This window comes from Sus scrofa, chromosome 3 (genome assembly GCF_000003025.6).
Source record: "Sus scrofa isolate TJ Tabasco breed Duroc chromosome 3, Sscrofa11.1, whole genome shotgun sequence".
Taxonomy (NCBI): domain Eukaryota; kingdom Metazoa; phylum Chordata; class Mammalia; order Artiodactyla; family Suidae; genus Sus; species Sus scrofa.
The window spans coordinates 46,306,698-46,322,388 of NC_010445.4; the positions used below are offsets into that span (position 1 = coordinate 46,306,698).

General features: G+C 47.5%; 2 protein-coding genes across 5 annotated transcripts in view; both read right to left on the reverse strand.

Moving 5' to 3' along the window:
• The window catches only part of MALL (mal, T-cell differentiation protein-like), a 35,443-nt gene extending 26,367 nt beyond the window's left edge, over positions 1-9,076 (reverse strand). The window contains exons 1-2 of one of the 2 annotated variants that reach the window (XM_021085752.1): positions 6,956-9,076; positions 491-688 (exon numbers count right to left, since the gene is read on the reverse strand). In XM_021085752.1, coding sequence (XP_020941411.1) covers positions 491-595 — 105 coding nt within the window. In that variant the 5' untranslated portion in view covers positions 596-688; positions 6,956-9,076. 2 annotated transcript variants of the gene reach the window in all.
• The window catches only part of NPHP1 (nephrocystin 1), a 61,416-nt gene continuing 55,891 nt past the window's right edge, over positions 10,167-15,691 (reverse strand). For 2 of the 3 annotated variants that reach the window (XM_013995825.2, XM_013995824.2), the window contains 3 exons: positions 14,666-14,739; positions 12,608-12,652; positions 10,276-10,648 (listed from right to left, as the gene is read on the reverse strand). In XM_013995825.2, the coding sequence (XP_013851279.1) occupies positions 10,376-10,648; positions 12,608-12,652; positions 14,666-14,739 (392 nt within the window). In that variant the 3' untranslated portion in view covers positions 10,276-10,375. Of the gene's footprint in view, positions 10,649-12,607; positions 12,653-14,665; positions 14,740-15,691 lie in introns of all 3 variants that reach the window. The other variant, XM_013995823.2, reaches the window with a different exon arrangement.

Here is a 15,691-nt window from a genome sequence, read left to right on the forward strand (position 1 = left end):
GTCATAAGCCATCTCCCATGGGGAGTCCACACAAGTCAAAGTTCAAAGTCAGCTGAACAATGAAGAAATGACCATGAAGAAAATACTGGAAGAGCTGCTCTCAGAAAGAAAGAAGTTCTGAGAAGTTCTGAACTTCAGAAAAGCACAAAGGACAAGTAGTTGGAAAACAGAAACCATGTAATTAAAAGTCTATTCCCAGCATCTTCCTGAGGACCCAGGATATTGGAGCAGTTCCCCCAAACCTCTGATCACCAGGTCACCTGGCCAGCTGCCCCAGGGGGGTTCGTTTCAGAAGGAGGAGCCCCCACCCTGTACTGCAGAAGCCCAGAGAAGCTCAGGGAGGGGCCCTGAGCCCCATGGGGGAGATCAGAGGCCACGGCAGCCCAGGCCTGGTCCCCCTTCTCCAGGGAGATTCCACCTCCAGGTCGGCTTCTCCCGGCAGCACCGCCCCCCCCAACCTTCTGCAGGTGGCCCCCACGGCCGCACTCACCAGCTCTGGCACGAAGAAGGTGTAGGGGATGGTGAGGAATAGTGCGACCCCTGAGGGCACATCGGGCGGAGCGTAGGTGGTGGCGGGCGGGTCCCGGGAGGCCATGCTCTCACCCACTGCCTGGTGCCCTGGCTCCACAGCCCGCGCCTGCAGCCCGTCAAATATCACCTCCTGCCCGACACACCCATAGGACGTCGCCTGGAAAGAAAAAAAAAAAAAAAAAAAAGAAAACGTTCCAGCCGAGCAGGTCCTTCCACTGGCTCCAGCCAAGAGTATCCTCAGTGAAACTCGGTTTGTGCATCAGACGGGCGGGGGCAGAGCCGCTAAGGAAAGGGAGCGGGAGTCCCTTCCTGTACTTTCCTTCCAAGGAAGCTCTGCATCCCGGGCGTGTTAATCCGGGGGAGGCCAGCTACAGCCACCACCCCAAGCCAGTGCCCAGGGGACAGGCTGAGCCCCTTGTGACAAGGATAGTTTATTGAGAACCTACTAGGAGCCAAGAAATCTGCAGACAACTCTGGTGCCCCCCAGCCCGGCATGTGGCTGTTTTGCCCCCATTTCTGTGAGGAGACCAAGAATCTGCCAGGTCAAGTCAAGGTCACAGTGCTGGTCACTGACAGTCCTGCTGCCTGGCTCCCACCAAAATCCTTGGTGGCCTCAAGGCAGAGGCAGAGGGGCCGCTGCCACTTCCAGGTCCCATCACATCCTGGGGGCGTGGTGCTGCCTTCTCTCTCTGTACACTTGTCACCCTCCTCCTCTCCTCTCATCCTCACCAGCAGAGGGAGAGGCTCCCTGTCTGGGAGGGATCTGCCCCAGGGGCGCCTGAGAAGGGCCCAGCCGCTGGGTGCTGCTTCCAGACTGGGTCCGCCCCCCTACCCCGTGCCTCCACGGTTCCTTCCTGCCTCCCGCCCACCTGCTGGCCACACTCTGGGGCTGTGACCCAGTGGCTCCTTTCCCTCTAAAGCAAAGGCCTGGAGGTGTGGAACCTTTTCATATCTGCCTTAGAATCGGCCACCCTGCAGAAAGGCCTGGTGCCCCAGAGTCTGCTGGGGGTGCTCCTGCTGCAGCAGCGACCCAAGCCACAACAGTGACACCATATCCCGCCTCCCTGCCTCTGCAGGCTGGGGTGGAGGGGAGGGGATGCCCATCCCTGGAGGGGATGAGGGAGGAAGATATGACAAAACAAAATATGAAAAATTTGGCATATTTTAAATGTTTTACATTTAACCAAGCAATGTTTTATTCTATGTGACAAAGTACAGCATACTCTACAGGCTATTTATAAGAAAACTATAAAATTCACAATGGAGCAAAGGCAGTGACATTGCAAGAGGGAGGAAGTTTAGAATTCTAAGAGGAACACCTTTGCCTTCCAGCCCAGGGGAGGCCTCACTAGGGCCGTGGGTATGAACACACTTGGAGACAGGGTCAGAAGCCAGATGTGGAGTTGTGGGGCATGGCAATCTCAGAAGGGCCTTCCAGACTCCTCTGCAAAGGCCTGCTGGTTTCTACCTCATGAGAATTAGAATTAGAAAACTGAAATGGCCCGTTGTGGCTCAGTGGGTTAAGAACTCTACATAGTGTCCATGAGGATTTGAGTTTGATCCCTGGCCTTGCTCAGTGGGTTAAAGATCCAGGGTTGCTGCAAGCTGCAGCACAGGTTGCAGATGCAGCTCGGATCTAGCTTTGCTGAGGCTGTGGCACAGGCTGGCAGCTGCAACTCTGATTGGACCCCTGGCCTGGGAACTTCCATATGCCATAGGTGCCGCCGAAAAAGAAAAAAAAAAAAAAAAAAAAAGAATGTCCCCAAATAACTCACATGGTACTTGGTGCTGTTAATCACTATTATCATTGCCTGCATTTTCTTTGTTAGTTGGGGCAAGGAAATGAGATAGTATATTTGAAAACATCCAGGGCAGTCTGGCTTATGGCAGATGTTTTACAAGTACTTGTTCATCTAATTCTAATTCTGAGATCATTTCTCTGCTGGTGCTCCTTTCCAGAGAAAACCAACACCTCCTCTGCTAATATTTCCTTTCTGACTTTTAGAAACCATTTCAAAATGGTTTTATTGATGCATAGAATGATTATAGAAAAATGCACAGAACATTTTGTGCAAGACCATGAAACCATCACCCAGAGCAAGAACTAGAACGTTGCCAGTCTCCACCCAATTAATTAACTCTCTCCCTCCTCCCCAAAAGTCTGCTCCCCTGATGTCTAACTCCACTGATGGGTGTTGCCTGATTTTGAATGAATTCCTGTATGTCTGGCAATGCAACTGTATTTACATACATTGGTGGATATATAAATGGTTTAGCCACTTCAAAAAATAGTTTGACAGTATCTGTTAGGAAACACATACTACATGACCCACAATGCCATTCCTAAGATATTTCCAATAGAAATGCATACCTAGGAGTTCCCTGTGGCTCAGCTGGTTAAGGATCTGGTTTTGTCACTGCTGTGGTTTGGGTTTGATCCTTGGCCCAGAACTTCTGCATGCCATAGGTGTAGACAGAAAAAATATATATAGAATTCTGGGTTGACAGTTTTATTTTTCTTTCAGCACTTAAAAAAAAAGTTCTGCTACCTTCTGATTTCTGGTTTCTGATGAGAAATTCATAGTAATTCAAAGTGTTCCATGTTGAAGGCATTTTCTCCCTTTGGTTGCTTTCAAGACTTTTTCCCTTGTCTTCAATATTATTGTTTGATTCTGCTATGGCTGGGCATGGCTTTCCCCTAGTGTATTGTTTTTGAATCTGTAACTTTAAGTCCTTCATCAAATTTAAGAAGTTTTCAGCCATTATTTCCTCAAAAACCCTTCTTTTCTGTACTACGCTCTTTCTCCCCTTCTACTGAGATTATGGTGATGAGAATGTTAGACCTCTCTGGATTGTTCCATAAGTTCTTAAGGATTTATTTCTTTCAATCCATTTCCTTTCTGCTGTTTAGTTGGACAATTTGAACTGATCTATCTATACTGATTTATGTTGATCTATTTGAACTGCCTTTAAGTGTACTGCCTTTTCTATCATCTGCATCGTTATTGAGTCCATCCAATTAATTTTTTTCATTTTGGTGACTACATTTTTTTTCTAAAACTTCAGTTTGGTTCATTTTGTATCATCTGTTTCTCTGATGAGACCATCTCTCTATTCATTTCATGGGGATCTGCCTTTACTCCTTGGAGCATGACTGTTAACAGCTGTGCAACCGTCTCAATTCCAACAACTGGGTCATCTCAGAGTATCTCTCTTATTGTCTTTTTGTTTTTTTCCCTTTGAGAGATGTTGAGATGGTCCCAGGTCTTCAACTCTCAAGTAATTGCAGATTGTATCTTGGGTTTTGAATATTACGTTACGGGATTATGGGTCTTATTTAAATCCTATAAGAAATGTTGATTTGGTTTGTTTGGAGGTGACCAGCCTGGTGAGATGCAGGTTGCAAGTTGCTATTTGCCTTCTCCGGTGTGAAACCACCTGAACTTATATCAGCTGTAAGACTTTGCGGTGCTAGTCAGATCTGTTTGGTGTGTGTGCTGGTCTTGGACCTGGTCTGGGACCGAGGAGCTCAGTTCTAAAATCCTTTGATATGCTGTCTAGGGGTAGCTGTGACCTTCATACACTGCTTTGTGGGATCACTTTCTTTAGCTCCCTCCTCCCATGATCCCCCAACACTTTCTAGTTCCTAGGAGACCTTGACCCCTCCTCCCTCTCCGTGGTCCTCTGGCTGTAAAGCCAGGGTTTTACTTTCTCTGCTGCACTCTGCCAAAAAGCAACAAGATATATTTATACAGAGAGAGAGAGAGAGAGCACGCGAATGTGCATGTGTGTGAGAAAGAGACAAGATGTGTGTTGTGTATGTGAGAGAGAATGTGTGCGTATGCAAGAGAGAGACAGAAATTGTGTGTGTGAGACAGAGAGAATGTGTGTGTGTGTGTGTATGTGTAAGAGAGACAGCGTGAGAGCAAGAATGTACACAACAGGGATTTCCCCCCATGCTCTTAGGACCACAGTTCTTTTGGTCAGAGAGGAGGGCTCCCCTCCTCAGAGTTTAGTTGTCTATCTGGCTGCCACCACCATTGCCACTCCTACTGTCACTAGATTGCCTGGGGGGAGGGGCGGGGCAGGGGCAGGGGCAGGTGAGAATGGGGGGGGAACCCACAAATAAACAGGGGGTTTCTACACTCTCTCTGACCTGAACGAGCTCTGTTTCCCACTTCTCTGACCAGCAGTGGTAGGCTTCTCTGGAGATGGCTTTGACTATCCTGTGCACAGTGCTGGGTTTCATATTGTCTCTGAGCTCAGGCCTGTAGGTACTAGAGGGGGAAAAATGAGAAACTCACCACCAGTTTAGTAGTATTTTAAATTCTGGTTTCCTTCTCAAATTTGCTTGCTTTTATTTCTTGTCCAGAGTCCTCAGACAGCTGTTCCATGTGTTCTGCCCAGGGCATGAGTTGCATTTAGTGGGCAGAAGGTGTAGAACAGCCATCTCTAGTTGACCAGAAGCTGAACTCCACTGGATTGTTTTGATTCTCTGCGGCAGCACTTATCACTACCCAATATTTTGGTTTATTGATTCATTTGCATATTGTGTATCTCCTGCCCCTGCCCGTCCCTAGGGTCTTGGCTTCAGGAGAGCAGTAACTTTGTTCATATTGAATATTGCCTGGCACACAGCAAGCACTCAATAAATGTTTTTGAAAGACTTTAGAGACAACAGCATATCTCCTTTTTTTGACTCCTCCCCCTCGAACTCTCTCCCCATCAATAAATCACCTTCTATTCAGAAAATATTTTTTTTGATTGCTGGGGCAGGCCAGGAAAAAGCCAGAGCTACTTGGGAAGAGAACAGACAGTGTGTCCATTCTTCCCATTGCAAGAGTTAGATGAACCCATCCCACCTGGCTCTAACAACCAAGGGAATTTATTTCCTCAGGTGGGTAAAAAGTTGGGGGAATGTTGGCTTTAGGTGAGGATTGATCCAGTGACTCAAATAATGCTACCAAGACCTAGACCCCCTCTGTATGTCAGCCCTGCCTGTCACTGTCACTACTGTTGGTTTCATTTAGAACCTCACTCAGCACTACCCCCATGTACACACAGCTCTAGACTCTCACTTCCTGGTAGTAAAATCACTGCCGCACAAAGAAGCTCTAGGTCTCACCTCTCCTGCTACACTGGGCAGGTAATGAGAGTGCCCTGGTGAGTAAATCTTCTGGGATTTGCTTGCTATTGGTCCATTCCCAATCCCAGTCACTGTGACCAAGGGAGCTGGGTATGGATCCTGGAGCTGTGATGAAGGAGTGTGTGTGTGTGTGTGTGTGTGTGTGTGTATGTGATGTAAAGGGGGCTCCTCTAGGAGGAGTGATGCTACCAGGAGAAAAGTCTATGGATGCCGGGCATATGTCCCACTGGCTCCAGCCTGATTTAGACATGGCTGGACAGCAGCTCCTGTCTCTACAAATCAAGGTCACTTCGACTCTCAAATGGGGGAGTTACAACGCATGCACTGATTGGCCCAGGCTGGGGAGGGGGCTGTGGTTAATGGAGCTGTGGTTATCAGGCAGAACTTGGTTTGGTTCCCAGTGTCCGAAGCCAGGGAGGGAGGTCTAGGCAGACACAGGATGCTTCAGCATCAAGGGACAGCTGCCAGGCAGAGGACAGACTCAACACGACAATGTTTGGGTCATCCAGTGAGACCTACCTGGAGAAGGGCTCAGAAAGCCTGGAGCCTTTTCTGTGATCTCCTGAAGAGACCTCTTCGAAAGGACAAAGTTCTGCCAAGTTAATCCCTGCTGGCAAAGTCTGACTTGAACGAGCAAGGTTAAGGTTCAGTCTGTCTCCAGAGTGTGAGAAATGGACTAAATGACAGCCATACCGCAAAGTCCCCAGTCCGAGCTGTCTTCCATTCACCGGTTCTCATTTCCCTTTCACTCTGCTGCCCGCACCCCTGCGAGACCCTCATTCAGGCTCAGTCACCGAGAGTCGCAGAGGCCGAGGCCTCCGTTTTCCTACCCTGCAGGACACAGCAACTCACTCCCCATCGCTGATGTCTCCTCCCAGCCCTCCCCGTCAAATCTCATTCCTCAGTTGCTGCCTTCAAATATCAGAGGTTCAGCCAGCAAGTCTGGATCTTGAGGGATCCATGGGGTACTTTAAAATGTTTTTTATTTTTTGGCTGTGCCTGTAGCATGTGGAAGTTTGGGGGCCAGGGACTGAACCTGCACCACAGCACTGACAAGCTGGTTCTTTAACCTGCTGCACCACCAGGGAACTCCCGGGACCCACATGTTATTAAACCCTTGTATTCCTGAGTTTCAGACAGTGAGTGGGGACAGTTCAGATAGTGAGGGATTCATCCGAGAATTGAGCGGGAGCTATCTGCTCCCCAATGTGGGATGAGGGCGTTTAGAGAGTGGGGGATGGGGGCATTTAGAGAGTGGGGGATGGAGCCTCTGCTTACCTGGTGCTGGCTGCTCTTAATGCCTCATCTACAGGATTGTTGGAATTTCAATGTTGCAGCAACAGAAAGACACAATGAGAGGCCCCTCGAGCAGTCTGCGGCTGGTCCACTGAATGCCTGGTAAGTCAGAATGGGGATCCTCTCGGGCTGTTCCACTGTGTCCTCAAAGCCTAAGGTGGTGCCTGGACTGGGACAGGTGCTCAGAGAATACACACCGAATGAGTGAATGAGCAAACAGGAGATTATAAACCTTGGATGCCTTGAGTCAGTAGGGTTCTGTCTTGGATGCTCTGTTTTGAGGAAACAGAACACAAAGCAGCTAGGTGACAGCCAGCTCTGGTGACCTCCACACCCCGAGAAAACCTCACAACCTGGACCACTTCCCATGAGAGGAAGTCAGAGGTCCACGGCAAAGGATGTCCTGTAACACAGCATACCAATGGAGGCCTGGGCTGGCGGGTGACCCCTCCAGCCCCTCCCTGGTCCCTGAGGGTTTCCCAGATGCTTCGGGGTTGGCCACTCAGACCTGATCCGTTTGTATGTGGTATGATGCATTTCTACCAGTCCCTGTGAGCTGTTCTGGCCTCAATCTCAGACCATAAAACCACTGGCAACTGAGGTCGTACCTGCTCTGCAGTACGTGCCCCAGCCCAGCCACCCAGGCCAGGGAACTGCAACATTTTCCACCTCCAGCACACCTGACAAATCTGATGCTCAGTCTACAGCATGCTGGTGTAGGAGATGTGGGCAGCATCATTCACGGTTTAGAATCCTCTTCCCCCCAATGGGTCTGGTGTCGGGGACCCCCACCCCTGCCCCCACCAAGAAGGAAGCACTGTGCTCCTGCCACCCTCTTGCTGCTCCCCTCCCTCGGCTCACAGCTGTGTGCTGCCAAGTTCTGCTCCTTGACACAGACCCCCCAGGATTCATTTCCAGGGCGTTTTTGGCTCCTCGACAACCTCTTCCTGTTTTGGAAGCTAAAAAGTGGCATTGAAAAAGCCAGAGAGGTTTCATTGTTTAAAAAAAAAAAAGCCTCCGCTGACTGAAGAGAGAAGCTGAGTCTCTAGATGGCAAGGCTGCTCGCCCCTGGGGGAACGTCCCCTCCAAGCAGACTAACTGCCTTTAGCCCCACTTTGGGGCCTAAGCATTACTGGAACTTTTCTCTCCAGTCTCCACGTTTTCCGTATGTGTCAGACACTCTGAAGTTGCCCACATTCGTCAATCATGACACATCGCAAATGAATACGGAAGACAGTCTGTGAAAACACCCTCTAAAGAAAGCTCCCTCTCTCTGTGCTGTGCATTCACTGAAAGGAATTCACCAGCAATATTTTCTTTCATTCAAAATGCTCCCCAGCCTGATGCTAAGAATAAGCTAAACGATTAGAAAACTAGAAAAAAGGTGGAAGTTAGGAATTAAAGAGTCTATAGGAAAATGACCTTCACAGTGGGGAGTGACATGTTTTCATGTTCCTTCACACCACACCTATGACGAGACAGCTTGGGCGGATGGGGAGGCCCTGTACACATTCCTGCCACCTCCGCTTGCAAAGGCGGGAAGCCCGCTCCTGTGTAGATGGGGAGGTACCACCTGGGAAGGGGACTGGCAGCCCATCACGATGGCAGATAAATGGTGCCTGGACACTGAGCTTCACACGCTTCCCTGAGAGGTGGGTGAGAGGTGGGGGGGGGTAGAGGGAGAGAATCTCTGGAAACCAGATCTTGGAGAACACAGTGAAATCTTTTTTCCAAGGCCAAGTTCTCTGGTGACATTTGCAGCTGGGAGCCCTTTCAGACCACGTTAATTTCTGAGATGAAGGCCCAGGTGAAGTTTCGGTTCAGGATTTAGCATAAGCTAATAACTAAGTCAGATGTAGCCCAGGCATCTCACAAGTAATGGATCTCTAAAAGTAAACACCTTTTCAAAGGCAGCACACTGTCAAAAAAAGTTTCTCAGTTGGCACTCTGATAATTTAGGGTTAACTCCAATTTGATCCTATTTTTCTTCACGTTTTATTTTCACTGCAATTCTTAAATCTTCGCACTGATGAGGGATCGTCTTAGGCTGTAGAAGATTATACAGGGTATCTTTACTCAGTATTTTAGCTATGCCACTTACCTGCTCTCCAAGGCAAATGACTTCATCTGCCCAGTCCATCTCTTCAGCAGTTATACAGGAGCAAGCCTGTGCGATTTCCCATAGTCGTGAGGATGATCCACTTAAATGAGAACACACACAGCAGGCACCTGATAAACGCCAGCGGTACTGTTACCATTAACACCAAAGGCTTGGGGAGTTCCCACTGTGGTACAACAGGATCAGCAGCATCTCTGGAGCTCTGGGACACAGGTTCGATCCTGGCCTGGCACAGTGGGTGAAGGATCTGGCACTCCCACAACTGTGGCAACTGCGGCTTAGATCTGATCCCTAGCCTGGGAACTCCATATACCACAGGGCAGCAAAAAAGAAAAAGAACAAAACAAAACAAAACAAAATGGTGAAGGCTTGGGACGATTTGTGGGCAGTCAGGTACAGGGGTGGGTTAACTTATTTCCCAAAGCCTGGACATTTTCTGTTTGTTTGTTTGTTTGTTTTTGTCTTTTTGCTATTTCTTTGGGTCGCTTCCGTGGCATATGGAGGTTCCCAGGCTAGGGGTCGAATCAGTGCTGTAGAGCCATAGCAACGCGGGATCCGAGCCACGTCTGCAACCTACACCACAGCTCATGGCAACGCCGGATCCTCAACCCACTGAGCAAGGCCAGGGACTGAACCTGCAACCTCATGGTTCCTAGTCGGATTCGTTAACCACTGCGCCACAACGGGAACTCCTGTTTGTTTGTTTTTTAATAGCACTAATTATATGGACTCGAAAAGGTAAAACTAAGTTCTAATATCTAATTAAAGTAAACCGCATTCATATAATAGACTAAGTGATTAATAACATAACTTTCTCAAAGATTTCTTTGATCTCCCCCTTTCATTTCACAACATAAATTTTTCTAGCAAAACTCAGGTATTTAATATATTTTGGATCCTAGATACTTATCATATATATCATTTGAAAACATCTTCTATTTTGTGGATTAAATTTTCACTTTCTTGAATAATCATAAATTTAGCTTTTGATAAAATCTTGCTTTTATATAAATCTGCAGATACAGTCAACTTAAATTAGTTGGGTTTTGAAAAAATTCTCTTTAAATTTAGATGTGACAGTATTCCTTCTAAAATTTTATTTTATTGTATTAACACGAATTCGAATTATCAGATAAATATTTCTTATAGAATGTGGCATGTACAAAGACGCATAAAGCCTAAGTTATAATGTGACAGTTACTTGCGGTTCTGTCATTTATTCGGGTCTTTGTGGAGGGTCTGTCAGACTCAGGGCGGGCGCTGAGGGTCAAGGGCCACCACTGTCAGGCTGTGTTCTTTCTTATTTCACCCAAGAAGTCATAGGTCTGCTCCGAAATGTCAAAAGGCTCATGGACTCCCTCTGGTGACAGCAGAGCTTGGAGGGCGCCGTCGTTTTCTTGGTTCTGCTTAAGGAAGTCGGTGATGACCTTCCAGCGGGCAGCCTCACTCTCCTCCTCTGCCCACCGGAGCTGGGGCAGGAGCGTGGAGTGAAGAAGCGGGAGTGCACAGTCGTGGTAAACCAGGAGGAATGCAGCCTTCAGGAGCTCCTTGTCACTCTGGGAAAACACCAGCACCACCAACTGTGAATGGAGCCATGTCATCACTTTCCAAGTGTTACATTCTATCAACTCTGCTAACAGCAGCCGGCTAGGGGGTGAGATGGAGGTGCCCTCAGTGCCTGGCAGGTAATGGGCTCTGAACCAGCTGGGGACACAGGCAGGAGTCACTGCAGGAGACATGAGCGGTTCTCTCTGAGTTTCTGTGAGGGGCTCCCTGAGACCAGGCCGACTTGCACAATTCCATCAGGGAGATGGGCGAGCTGGAGTCTAATCCTGGGGACGAGGGTGTGGTTCCAGGTAAATGGAATTAGGACAAGGTATTTCAGGAGAAGGGCGACAAGTGCACTGCGTCTGAAATCCAGAGAAAGGAGCCCCCAGGAGTAAGACTGTTTGTCAGGTCCTCTCCAGAAAAGGAGCCCCATTGACACTGGTTGGTGGCCTGGCTCTGACAGCTGGGGTGGGGAATGGCAGCAGAGAGACGGCCCCTCCAGGAAGGCCGTGTGTGGAGAGTCAGCTTCCACAGGCTGAAGGCCCAGCACCTGCTGCCCACTGCTGAGCTAGAAGAGCATTACATCTGCCACTCTGGGTCAAAGGGAAGCTCAAATAAGGACATAATATGTTCACTTTTTCCCCTTCAATTTTTAGTGTCTTTGTTTGTTCTCTCACATTCCTTGAGGATAATGAAAAGTTCAGATTAGGAGTTCCCTGGTAGCCTAGTGGTTAAGGATCTGGCGTTGTCACTGCTGTCTGTGGTTTGGGTTCGATCCCTAGCCTGGGAACTTCTGCATGCTAGTGGTGTGGTCAAAAACCAAACAAACAAAAAGCTCAAAAAAGAAAAAAAGTTTGGAAGTCCAAAGAAAACCATGGACCATGAGCCCAATGCAGCCGTGCCAACAGTTTTACAGAAAATAACCCTGCTCAGGGCTGTACTGTCTGTAGCTGTATTGTCTGTAGCTGCCTTGTGTTATGACGGCAGAGTTGAGTGTTGGAGACAGAGACCACAGTGGCCTGAAAAGCTGCAAATATTTACTCTCTGGCCCTTTACAGAAAGTTTGTTAATCTCGGATTAGAGCAGTCAAGCCACTGCTTGCTGACCACTGACAGTTGGGGGCTCTGTTTGGTAATGACCTTGCCCTACAGCAATGGAAGCAATGGAAACCGTGCATTTTCTAATGTATGCAATAGCTTGCACCAATTTTCTTCCTCCTTTTCTTTACCTGATATGGACTTTGAGAGCTAGAGGACTTGTCTGAAATGAGAGAAGTCTGAGAGCCAACTGGGGACATTTTGTCTTAGAAACTTCCCCCCATTCAATAAAGCTCAGTGATGTGACACGACTGTCTTGATCAAATGTTTCTCTCTGTTGCCCACAATGTCCCCTATGACACCTACCTGAGTATCTGCCTTGAAGATATACAGATCTCCTAATTTTTGTTGGCTCTGATATTTAAGTTGAACTTTATGAAACTCTCATTTTTGAAGGCCAAAAAAATGGCTAAAAATTAGAGATTTCATATGGTTCAACCTAACATCCACCTTCTTGGAAGGTGTCTTTGCAACTGTAATCGCACAGTTTAACTGTCAAGAGGGATTACGGGAGTTCCCTTCATGGCTCAGTGGATAACAAATCCGACTAGGAAACATAAGGTTGCGGGTTCGATCCCTGACCTCGCTCAGTGGGTTAAGGATCTGGCATTGCCATGAGCTGTGGTGTAGGTCACAGACTCGGCTTGGATCCTGCATTGCTGTGGCTCTGGTATAGGCCAGTGGCTACAGCTTCGATTAGACCCCTAGCCTGGGAACTTCCATATGCTATGGGTGTGGCTCTAGAAAAGACAAAAAGAGACAAAAAAAAGAGGGATTACAACCATCACTACTTGGGCTAAAAAAGAGGCATGATTAGAATGTGCAGCAAACTCTGTGCACGGGTGCACTCAGGGTGAGCAACCACACTACCTTCTCTGATCTCTTCAGTGAACTCTCCTTCTCAGCCCAGGAACTCTAAAAAGCAAAAGGAAATATTACATTAATCTGAGAATTCATAAGTCTTTGCCCCACCTCTGCAACTTCACCCTGTAATTAAACTTACGGACGAGGTACCGAACCTGCACGTATACAACGTGACTCTCTCATTAGACATCAATTGCTCACAACCCAGAACCAGACCAGCTAGGGGGTGCATTAGTGAAAGAGTCCTCAGAAGCCCATAATTCTTACAAGTCGAAACTAGTTTAAGAACAGAATCAGTGAAACACTAACACATCCACATAAACTGCACCAACACAGCACCTGAACAATAAAAAAGCCCATAAAGCTTTTATGGTAAGGCAGTCATGAAAATAGAAAACTGCCAATACCATACTTCTTTACAGTTCTGCCTGCTGAGATGGTGACAATGTTCAGGGAGAAAGAAAACAGTACAGCTTTGCAAATAAATATTTCCAATCTGGTCACAAGGTTTCACAAAAGCTTCTTTGAAGAAATAAAAAACCCAGAGATCAATGAATCCCATAAAAGTATGAATCAGAGACCTTCCAGGGCCCACCATGGTGTCCTAGCCACAGTGGGCCCCTGTGAAATAGTTGTTGAATGAATCAATGTATATATATTTTATACAATGAACAAACACTATGACATCAAAGGGGAAGAACGAGAAATTCTGCGTTATCGAACTATAGTGCCAAATGAATGTGTCTGAAGTTGTGGGTAACTATACATCATGAACATTTTCTTACATCTTTTTGCTAAAACCTTGCTGTCACTGTTGACACCCCTACTCCAGCCAAACTAGCAAATGAAATCCAAGTTAAATAAAAATCTCTGCAGGTGTCTGCTTCCTCCTTCCATTGCTGCCAGGCCCGCAGGCCCTCCCTGTCCCTCCTTATCAACAGGAGTCACCTCCCATCATCACTCGCTCCCTCCCTCTGGTACCTGTGCTTTCCCACCTCTCTGTGCTGGCAAGTTTCTCCTAAAGCAAAAGCCTTCAGGGATTGTCCACCACCTGCCATACTCCTCACCCACAAAACGGGACTGAGACTGACCTTGACTGTCTAAAGACGACATCCGACATGGCAAACAGGGTCACCTGCTCTTCTCAAGGACAACTGCCTCGAAATGTTTGCTCATGCTGATCCTCCCACCTGTAATGGCTTCACTCCCATCTCAGTGCAGCGGCCTAACTTGGTGCCCAGCCTTTTATTCCATCTCACCGAGGACACTATCATGATCCCCACCTGCTGCCCTCTTTAAGTCCTCAGGTGCTGGATTACACATCCCCTGTAACACACTTATGTTACCTGAGTATCTGCCTTGAAGATATACAGGTCTTCTAATTTTTGTTGACTCTGATATTTAAGTTGAACTTTATGAAACTCTCATTTTTGAAGGCCAAAAAATGGCTAAAAATTAGAGATTTCATATGGTTCAACCCAACATCCAGCTGCTATTTCATAGAGCAGGTAACATATGTCAAATTAAAATAAAAATGGGGGAGTTCTCTGGTGGTTCAGTAGGTTAAGGATCCAGCATTGTCACTGCTGTGGCTGAGGTCACTGCTGTGGCATGGCTTTGATCCCTGGCTTGGGAACATCTGCATGCTATGGGTGTAGGCCCCCAAAATAATAAAATAACATTAAAAAAATGATAGGCATGCCTTTGCCCCTGACAACTCAGTCAGTTTATCTACCAAACCATTTTGGAGTTTTGCTCTTAGGACACAATCACTAGCCATCTTAAGTCAAGACACAGATAATAGGGAAGAGACTGCAATGGCGTACACAGCAGGCACTCCATCTGTTTACTGGGTCAGGGAAGGCAGGCCTGGGGAAGTAACATTCCTACTAAGAAAGGAAGGATGAGACCAGGTTAGCGAGATAACACACAGGGATCGGGGGACGCCAACCAGATAGGGGGAGAAACGACAACATCCTTGAGCAGGTGTTGGAACTCACTAATGCGGTGTATCTAACCACTTTCAGAACCCGTCAGCTTTCCATCAGGATGCGTGCTACTCACCCTGAGTGCATCCATAATGTCCGGCTGCTCTAACAGCTTGGGGAAAGTGGCCAGTACTGGATTACTAATTAAATCTGAAATACAAAAGAACAAAAGGGACTTTACACAAACTTCATCCAATGTACTTTACTGTAGCAGACATAACGGCAGCCATTCAGGTTAAGCTGTTGTGCCACATGATTTGTTGATCACCCATTCTATACACTTTCCCCTCGAGGAGGGCTGGAAGCTGCCCCCTCGAACCTCCATCTGCCCACAGCCATACCCTGGGAAGTTCTACACTGAGCCTGCTACCAAGTAGACAGGGCTTTTAGGGTGGGAGTAAGGTGGCTCTGAACAGAATAAGACAAGGAAATTTTGTTCTTCTTTCTAGGTTTTTTCCAACTTCTCTTTCCTCCCTTGACTGCAGTGTGGTGTGGTAAGAAAAACCTTCCAGTTAGGAGGCATCCAAGCTCTTGGCAAGCCAAGTGGGAACAGGAAGCAGGGGGAAGGAGGCGGAGGTGGGTGGCTCAGGCCTGGCTCCTGTCCACTGCTGTGCAGGGAGGGGCCTCCGCCTGGAGCTGCTGGGTGGTAGCCAATGAAATCCAAAGGAATCAGGAATTGGGGAGTCTGGCCATATGCCTAAATACCGTGCAGGAGGATACTGATATTTCACAATCAACAATGGCACGTGAAGGGCTGTGCAAAGAGGAAGGACACTTCAGAAACGGCAAGGCAAAGAACTTCAATAATCTTGTGTCCTCAGGAGAGAAAAATCCTTCCTGTAGATCTTCCCAGGTTTATTTTGATGTTCACATTCAAATCAAGTCAAAAATTCTGAGTAGCCTGCTTACATATAGGAAAACTAATAAGCCTTATCCTCTTTAAGAAGTCATGTCATTCAGTGAAGTTTTCCTATAGTCATTCATGAAGTTTTCCTATGGTCATTCCTAGAGTCACTGAAATAAACTGAAAGGCAAGTGATGATGAAAAGGCTCACATTGCCCTTCCTTTAGAGTTATAGTTATTCCTTGAGAAATGCTGGTG